The sequence below is a fragment of the Cryptomeria japonica genome, chromosome 2 (genome assembly GCF_030272615.1).
Source record: "Cryptomeria japonica chromosome 2, Sugi_1.0, whole genome shotgun sequence".
Taxonomy (NCBI): domain Eukaryota; kingdom Viridiplantae; phylum Streptophyta; class Pinopsida; order Cupressales; family Cupressaceae; genus Cryptomeria; species Cryptomeria japonica.
The window spans coordinates 160,884,558-160,894,085 of NC_081406.1; the positions used below are offsets into that span (position 1 = coordinate 160,884,558).

A 9,528-nucleotide genomic window follows, 5' to 3' on the forward strand; every position below is an offset into this window, starting at 1 on the left:
GGTTGCGTGATATTAGTTATTTATCGTGCATCTTTTCTCTGTGTTGTGAGTTTCCATAGAATATGGATTCTAGAGGAGGAATCCGGAAAAGATATAAAAGGATTCACTATCTTATATAGACATCAATATTAATTTATGTCTCAATATCTGTTTTAAGTAAAAAGATATAGAACGGAGAAATAGGTCAGGGTAACAGGGAAAAGTCGAAAGATCTAGTATCCTTCGATTAAGTCGAAAGATCTGGTATCCTGAAATAGTCCGTTTTATTGGTACGTGGTTTGCATTTGGAGAATCTGAGATGGCCAATATACTAACATTCGAACACCATTCATATCCTGAAATAGTATTATTGCCAAATGCATTAGACCGCAGAAAGAGGAAAGATTAAATTATGCGTCGATCAAACCAAGTACTAAATATCCCTTTCCTTGCAAGTCGAACGTAGTGATAATCAGAATAACTCCTAAAATAGTATAAATTGGCCTTATTAAATTCCCACACATCTCCTTTAGTTATGCATTAGGACTCTTTCTCTAACTCATATTTGACTAAATATTAGTTGGGCTGCAATTCTAATGAGATCAATGGCTCGACTAGCTCAAAATCTTCATGTGAAGAATTTGATCTTCTTGGCCTTACATTTGGTCTTCTTGGCCAAGTTAATCACAGCAAGTAACAGATATCTTAGGGCTTCTACAATATCTCAGGATGCTACTCAGGCTAGTAATGGAAGAAGCTTTAACGTGCAAAATTATGGTGCAGTGGGTAATGGAGTGCACGACGATACTGAGGTCCTCTTACCATTTATTCTCTGGTTCCTAGTATTAGATCCTATTTACTTCCACTTTAACTGTTTCTATCTTCAATAACAGAATGCTTATATCTTAGTAACAAGGAATCCAAAATCTTATATCTTATTAATATTCTAATGCTTTTCAGGCGTTTACTAGTGCATGGAATGATGCTTGTAAAGCGTCGTCCGCAATTTTGCATGTAGCAGGTGGCAAAACCTATCTGGTTAACAATCTAAATTTCCTGGGACCTTGTCAGCCTGGCTTCAAATTTCAGGTCTAAAATTTCAACGTAACCCTAAAGGATCTAAAAACAATGGATCTGATACATGGAGCTGATTTTGCCGAAAAATTGTATAGTTGTATGCTAAATTGCATCTGTAGTAAGAATAGTAATCCTCCTCCCAAGTTTTACGTACTTAAATTAATTCTATGTTTTATCTTAATTCTGTAAATTTTCTCACTGAATCGAGAATATGGGAGTAACTCATTCCAAAGTTTTAATTTTTATTTTTCTAGGTCGATGGAACGATTGTTGCACCCGACAATCCCGGCAGCTGGAAGAGCACACATGTGTGGTTGTCGTTCCAGCATCTTCAACAATTTACATTGACAGGGAAGGGCACCATTGACGGAAGAGGAAATAATTGGTGGGGAAAACAGAAAAGTAGACCAACGGTTAGTAACCATTTAAACTGCTGAATTTATCTCTGTGTTTCTGATACAGAATATAGATACATATCATATGACTTTCTTTTTTCCACAGGCCATTCAATTTAATGATGTGAAAGGGAGTGCACTGAGTGGACTGAAGGTTACAAACAGTCCTGAATTTCATGTCACATTGACAAATTGTGACAGTGTCCAGATCGTGGGTATTACCATTCAGGCACCAGAAAGCAGCCCAAACACTGATGGAATTGATACGTTCCAATCCACAAACATAGTCATAAAAGATTCCACTATTGGAACAGGTAAAGGAAGGGGTCAAATATCATCATTTAAAGATTTCCTTTTTGAGCCAAACATTTTGAGTTTCCAAGGGTGAATTGTTTGTAAAATTTTCAAATAATTTTTTTTTTTACTACTAGAGAAAAAGTTGATAAAAGAAAAAAAATATGTATAATATAATTGAAACATTTCATTTCATATCATAGATTAATTATGATGTGAATAAAAACCGAATCTTAACAAACTCCCTTGAAATCAAGCAGCGTCATCAATAATACAGGAGACTTTTTCTTTCATTCTTCAATATAAAATTAAACAGCAGAGAGTATTTGTGATTAGAAACGTATCTTCTGTATATAGACGAGTATCTGAGTACATGGAAATGTGATCACTTGCAGGAGATGATTGCATAGGGATAGGTGATGGATCTTCAAATATCAGGATCAGTGATATCACATGCGGTCCAGGTCATGGAATAAGGTGATTAACGGTCTAAATAAACACAAATCCCTTAACAGTTAAGAATAATTTATGTCTTTCTAAATATGTTTGGCATGAGAAATTCTTTATATTATTTGTATCATTGCGCAGCATTGGAAGTCTTGGAAAAGGAAATACGAAAGCAGATGTCCATTCGATTCACGTGAACGGTGCCAAGTTGAAATCAACAACGAATGGATTAAGAATCAAGACATGGCAGGTATAATGATTATTTTAATAAACTCGAATTAAAACTTTACTATTTTGATAATAACAAAAAAAGTACAGATGTATGCTGAGGATAGATGAAATATAGAATTGCAGCAAAGCAGAAGTATAAGCAGCATGGTGGGTTTTTTAGTTTTCATGGGATTTTCAACAGGTTTCGCAATTTGAAATGCTCATTGACAAACTCTCTATAATATAACAGGGGGGTTCTGGCATGGCAAGTGATATAACATATGAGAACGTCCAGATGGAAGACGTGAGCAACCCAATAATAATTAACCAATTCTACTGTGACACAGGTGACACTGGGTCTGTTTGCAAGGCTCAGGTAGACATCCTATCTAAATCCTTAATTAAACTCAGTTTTTGCTTTCAATACAACTGAGATCTGATCCAAAGTTCATCTTTTCCTTTGATGTAGGGTTCTGCTGTGAAAATCAGTAATGTACAATACAGTAATATCAGAGGCACGTCAGCAACAAAAGACGGAATCACATTGTCGTGCAGCCAAAGCGGATCTTGCACGGGCATAACAATGGAGAATATAGATTTGGTAACTAACTCAGGGGCGCATGCCGCTTGTAATGCCCAACACGTTAAGGCTCGCACCCTTGGAGTTGTGATTCCTTCAGCTTGTCTGGGTAAAAATGCCAAATGATATACCATAGCCGTCCAGCTGTTTCTAGTATAGTAACCTTTTCTTAAATCATTGAAAAATAATGTAGTACATAATAGCTTCGAAGAGTTGATAATGTAATTATCAAGTTTAAACGGAAGAATATGTACTTGTAATGAATTGACCATTGATATTAATAAATTGTCGGTTATTTGATCCAGTTTTATAAAAACAATATGGAGGAAGTTAGAATTACATTACATAGCTGGGATAAGCTTTCTGTATGAATGAATCAGAGATATTAATAAGTGATTTCCCATGCTTCAAAATTGATATCGTTATATTGGTGAATCACTATAAATTCTTGGTGTTTAATGTTTTTCAATTTGTTTTTTTGTCTTCTATTCTTTAATCTTGGTTTTTTCAAACCATTTTATTTACATTTAATTATTTGATAACTGTTATTAGAGCTCAGTGAAGGAGCTGTTTGGAAATCGGTGAAGAATTTCAAGAAAAATGGAAGAAGTGGATAAATGTAGAATTGAAAAAAAAATTGTGTAGAATTTCGGATTGTGAAAGATGCAATAAAATCATTGCTGATTAAAGAAGATTTCTCACTCGTGCTAGAAAGGAAAGGCAATAATCTAAATTCGATGACTAATGAGGAGTGGGAGAAACTAGACATAAAGGTGAGAGCAACCATCATTCTCTCTCTATCAAACAATGTCTTTTTTAATGTTTCATAGATAGCCACTTCAAAAGGATTGTGGAATAAACTATCAGATATGTATAAAATGGCATCAACTTCAAATAAAGTTTTCCTCATGAAAAAGTTATATAATTTGAAGATGAAAGAAGGGGGAAATATGTCAAATCATCTCATTGAATTTAATATCTTGATTAGTTAATTGGTTTCAGTAAGCATAAATTTGGATGACAAAATGAAAGATATTTTGTTGTTGTGCTCTCTACGAAACCATTCGGAAGGAGTTGTAATGGAAATCAAAAATTTGATCTCAAAACAAAAAAAATTAAAATTTGATGATGTTGCAAGGACTCTTCTTAGTGAAGACCCAAGGAGGAAAAACAAAGGAACCTCATCGAGTGATACCTTAATTTTTGCCAACAAAGGTAGGCATCATGCTAGAGGCAGAAATTAAATCTTCGAGGAGATCAAAGTCTTGAGAGAGAAATAGGTGTTGCTGGTTTTATGGCAAAGAAGGTCCCACCAAGAAGAATTTTTGGTCTAACAAAAAGGAAAAAAATCAATTAAAGGACAATGAAGTTAATGCAACATATGAAGACGATGAAGGTTCTCTAATCTTGTCAATATGTGAAACTACAACAAATACATGGGTATTGGACTCTAGTTCTTTTTGCATGCAACTCTGTGTTGGGAAGCCTTTAAGAACTATGGAGAAGGTGAAATTGGTAGAGTTTATCTTGGTGACAATGGGAGATGAGAGATAGTTGGCAAAGTTGACATGATATTGAGATTGATGAAGGAAAATAAATATCTCTTGAAGGATGTGAGACATGTTACAAAGTTAAAAAGAAATTTGATTTTTACTTGACAACTTGATTCTCGAGGATGTTGCATCACATTTTGTTCAAACTCTTTAAAAGTGACCAAAGGATCCTTGATTATTGCAAGAGGTAACAAATTGGGAATCCTATATGATCTAAACAATTGCGTTGAAGTGGGCGTTGCAATGACAATTATGGATAGCAGGACAAAACGTTTGGCATAAGAGGCTAAAACATATGAGCAAAGGGGGACTCAAAATCACGCTATAAAGGAATTTACTGCCAAGTTTGAAATATATTGATTTGGAGTCGTGTGAGCATTTTATCTATGGAAAAAAAGGGATGATGAGCTTCTTGAAAATGAGTCATGACAAGAAGACAATGCCCTTGGAGCTCATCCACTCGGATGTGTTTGGTCATATGGAAGTAACCTCTATTGAAGGAGGCAATTATTTTGTTACCTTTGTGATGATTGTACTCAAAAGATGTGGGTTATATGCTCAATAAAATATTAGAAGTCTTTTCAAACTTAAATAATTTCAAAGCTATCGCTGAAAATCAGATTGACAAAAAAATTAAAATGTTTAAAAACTTGTAATGGGGGAGAATTTTTCTCTTTGGATTTTGATGGTTCTTTGGAAGATAATGGCATCCAAAGGATTAAAATAGTTCCTTTCAACCCTCAAGAAAAAGGTGCAGTTGAGAAGCTGAATTGAACAATTTTAGAGAGGACTCAGAGTATTCTCTCTAAAGTTAGATTCGGAAAGGAATTTTGGGCAAAGATGATTGACATGACATTCTATTTGATCAATCAATGCTCTTCATCTCCATTGGACTTTGATATTCCCATTGAGAAATGGTTATGAAAAATAATTTATTTCAATCATCTATAATTTTTTTATTGTGAATTATTCACTTATGTCTTAAGGAGAAGTGGATGAAATTGAATGGGTATGTTCAGGATCATAAGGGGTCAAAAAGTGGCAATATTCTGACTAAAGTCCTGATTGATAGGCTGATTTAAAAATATTTAACTTATATATAGTATCACATTTTTTAAATTTGAAACATGTGCCACATTCTATGTTTCGTATACTATAGGATCAAAATTTATGATTGAATTTCATAGAGTTTGACAAAGTTATGGTGGTAAAACAGACATGTTTTTTGCATTTTTAAAGTTTGTAGTAAGAAAACCATAATTAGTTATTTATTTCAAAATAAATTAAAAAAAATATATATGTGTCGCATCTGGACGTGAGCCTTCAACTTGTATCTAAAATTTTATAGAAAAGATATTATGATTTGATTTTTGTTAGGGTGGTCAGACAGACACCCACTTCTTATCTTTTTCCTGAAATTTTAGTACTACTGCATTGAAATTTCAATTTTTTGTCAATTAGATTTATTTATTTTTAGAAAAAAATAGCAGCTTAGAAACTATTGTAGACACCTAAAATTGTCTTGTCTAATTAAATAAATATCTTTATTTATTTAATTATTTTAAGCCTAAGTCTTCTATTAATTAAACAAAAATCCATGTCCCACTGGGTGTGCCAAAATGTTTATGGTACAAATGGAAACAACAATATTGAAAGACTAAAATAAATTCCTACACTACCTACCCTCTCATTACATTATTTTCTTATTTCCTCTACCTACCCTTTAATCTTAGTCAACCATTTACCTTTTACACCTCTCAATCTTGTTCCTCCATTTCTTATAGTGTCTTCTATATAAGGAGATGTTTCCTTCATTATCAACCCTAATAAGATAATCAATCGTTCAAGCATTCTAGCATTCAAACTTTCATATGCAATCAAACCTACTTCCAACCACATTTCCATTCTTTGTTGAGCTCTTGTGCACACATAAAATCTGAGAGCAAATATATCAAGCAAGATCAATGGAGATAGGAAGAATGGATATCCGAACCCTATTGGACATGTGATGGTATAATCTTTGTGATTTCATTTGATTTGCATTGTCTTAGGTAATCTTCATATGTTATGGTGGATCTTTGTTGTTGTTAGGCTAGGGTTTTGTGGTTGAATTTATTTTAGTCTTTCAATATTGTTGTTTCCATTTTTACCATAAACAACTACATTCAATTTTCTAAACAATTTATTCTTACGTATTTTTGAAATAATGTTGGTAACTTATTCAAATTTTTATGTCAAGTTTCCTAACTTTAGTTTTTTTTATTTTCATTGCCACTCAAAGGTTTGTTTGGCCTACCATGATCTTGCACACACATGAATCCTAAATCAAGATGGTGTATACTTGTTTTCTATGGAGAGGAGAAATATGCTTTTCAACTATGAGATCCAATTTCCAAACAACTTATTCATAGTAGGAATGTTGTATTTAATGAAAAAGTGTTCATGGCCTACAAACACAAGAAACGCTAACAAAGGAGTATGTGCCCTTACTAGAATTTTCAAATGCTAATTCAAAAGTGTAAACAAGAAGTAATCTACAACAGTCTACACAATTCATAGTTAGAGGAGAAAATAATATTATTTATATAGTTGTATGCTAAATTGCATTTGTAGTAAGAATACTAATCCTCCTCCCAAGTTTTACGTACTTAAATTAATTCTATGTTTTATCTTAATTCTGTAGATTTTCTCACTGAATCGAGAATATGGGAGTAACTCATTCCAAAGTTTTAATTTTTATTTTTCTTGGTCGATGGAACGATTGTTGCACCCGACAATCCCAGCAGCTGGAAGAGCACACATGTGTGGTTATCGTTCCAGCATCTTCAACAATTTACATTGACAGGGAAGGGCACCATTGACGGAAGAGGAAATAATTGGTGGGGAAAACAGAAAAGTAGACCAGCGGTTAGTAACCATTTAAACTGCTAAACTTATCTCTGTGTTTCTGATACAGAATATAGATACATATCATATGACTTTCTTTTTTCCATAGACCATTCAATTCAATGATGTGAAAGGGAGTGCACTGAGTGGACTGACGGTGACAAACAGTCCTCAATTTCATGTCACATTGACAAATTGTGACAGTGTCCAGATCGTGGGTATTACCATTCAAGCACCAGAAAGCGGCCCAAACGCTGATGGAATTGATACGTTCCAATCCACAAACATAGTCATAAAAGATTCGACTATTGGAACAGGTAAAGGAAGGGGTCAAATATTATCATTTACAGATTTCCATTTTTAGCCAAACATTTTGAGTTTGCAAGGGTGAATTGTTTGTAAAATTCTCAAATAATTTTTTTCTTTGACTACTAGCGAAAATGTTGATAAAGAAAATAAATATATATAATATAATTGAAATATTTCATATCATAGATTAATTATGACTTGAATAAAAACCGAATCTTAACAAACTCCCTTGAAATCAAGCAGCGTCATCAATAATACAGGAAACTTTTTCTTTCATTCTTCAATATAAAATTAAATAGCAGAGAGTATTTGTGAATAGAAACGCATCTTCTGTATAATATAATTGAAACATTTCATATCATAGATTAATTATGATGTGAATAAAAACCGAATCTTAACAAACTCCCTTGAAATCAAGCTGCGTCATCAATAATACAAGAGACTATTTCTTTCATTCTTCAATATAAAATTAAACAGCAGAGAGTATTTGTGAATAGAAACGTATCATCTGTATATAGATGAGTATCGAAATGTGATCACTGCAGGAGATGATTGCATAGGGATAGGTGATGGGTCTTCAAATATCAGGATCAGTGATATCACATGCGGTCCAGGCCATGGAATAAGGTGATTAACGCTCTAAATAAACACAGTTCCTTTAACAGTTAAGAATAATTAATGTCTTTGTAACTATGTTTGGCATGAGAAATTCTCTATATTATTTGTATCATTGTGCAGCATTGGAAGTCTTGCAAAAGGAAATACGAAAGCAGATGTTCATTCGATTCACGTGAACGGTGCCAAGTTGAAATCAACAACGAATGGATTGAGAATCAAGACATGGCAGGTATAATGATTATTTTAAAAAACTCGATGTATGCTGAGGATAGATGAAATATAGAATTGCAGCAAAGAAGTATAAGCAGCATGGTGGGTTTTTTAATTTTCATGGGATTTTCAACAGGTTCACAATTTGAAATGGCGCTTATTGACAAACTCTCTATTATATAACAGGGGGTTCTGGCATGGCACGTGATATAACATATGAGAACGTCCATATGGAAGATGTGAGCAACCCAATAATAATTAACCAATTCTACTGTGAGACAGGTGACACTGGGTCTCGTTGCAAGGCTCAGGTAGACATCTGATCTAAATCCTTAATTAAACTCAGTTTTTGCTTTCAATACAGCTGAGATCTGATCCAAAGCTTATCTTTTCCTTTGATGTAGGGTTCTGCTGTGAAAATCAGTAATGTACAATACAGTAATATCAGAGGCACATCAGCAACAGAAGACGAAATCACATTGTTGTGCAGCCAAAGCGGATCTTGCACTGGCATAACAATGGAGAATAAAGATTTGGTAACTAACTCAGGGGCGCATGCTGCTTGTAATGCCCAACACGTAAAGGCTCGCACCCTTGGAGTTGTGATTCCTTCAGCTTGTCTGGGTCAAAATGCCAAATGATATGCCACAGCTGTCAAGCTGTTTCTAGTGTAGTAACCTTTTCTTAAATCATTGAAAAATAATGTAGTACATAATAGCTTCGAAGAGTTGATAATTTAATTATCAGGTTTAAACTGAAGAATATGTACTTGTAAATGAATTGACCATTGGTATTAATAAATTGTCGGTTATGTGATCCAGTTTTATAAAAATAATATGCAGGAAGTTATAATTACATTACATAGCTGGGATAAGCTTGCTGTATGTATGTATGAATGAATGAGAGATATTAATAAGTGATTTCCCATGCTTCAAAATTGATATAGTTATATTGGCGAATCATTATAAAT

General features: G+C 33.6%; 2 protein-coding genes across 2 annotated transcripts; both read left to right on the top strand.

Annotated features, from left to right (window-relative positions):
* Positions 1 to 575: 575 nt before the first annotated feature.
* LOC131070539 (polygalacturonase-like) lies at positions 576 to 3,108 on the top strand. The gene is made up of 8 exons (XM_058006105.1): positions 576 to 791; positions 940 to 1,068; positions 1,311 to 1,469; positions 1,558 to 1,765; positions 2,141 to 2,222; positions 2,334 to 2,442; positions 2,653 to 2,778; positions 2,872 to 3,108. The coding sequence occupies exons 1-8, from the start codon at positions 576 to 578 to the stop codon at positions 3,106 to 3,108; spliced, it is 1,266 nt and encodes a 421-aa protein (XP_057862088.1).
* Positions 3,109 to 7,240: 4,132 nt separating this feature from the next.
* Positions 7,241 to 9,199, top strand: LOC131070538 (polygalacturonase-like). The gene is made up of 7 exons (XM_058006102.1): positions 7,241 to 7,246; positions 7,356 to 7,442; positions 7,531 to 7,738; positions 8,276 to 8,357; positions 8,469 to 8,576; positions 8,743 to 8,869; positions 8,963 to 9,199. Exons 1-7 carry the CDS (start codon positions 7,241 to 7,243, stop codon positions 9,197 to 9,199), a joined length of 855 nt encoding a protein of 284 aa, XP_057862085.1.
* The last annotated feature ends 329 nt before the right edge of the window (positions 9,200 to 9,528 follow it).

Excerpts from the sequence above, each read along its gene's own strand:
- LOC131070539 (XM_058006105.1), top strand. The coding sequence starts at position 576 with ATGAGATCAATGGCTCGACTAGCTCAAAATCTTCATGTGAAGAATTTG. Across the intron at positions 2,443-2,652 it reads TAAGAATCAAGACATGGCAG|GGGGGTTCTGGCATGGCAAG; the intron begins GTATAATGATTA and ends ATAATATAACAG. Across the intron at positions 2,779-2,871 it reads GGTCTGTTTGCAAGGCTCAG|GGTTCTGCTGTGAAAATCAG; the intron begins GTAGACATCCTA and ends CCTTTGATGTAG.
- LOC131070538 (XM_058006102.1), top strand. Across the intron at positions 7,739-8,275 it reads AGATTCGACTATTGGAACAG|GAGATGATTGCATAGGGATA; the intron begins GTAAAGGAAGGG and ends TGATCACTGCAG. Across the intron at positions 8,358-8,468 it reads GGTCCAGGCCATGGAATAAG|CATTGGAAGTCTTGCAAAAG; the intron begins GTGATTAACGCT and ends ATCATTGTGCAG.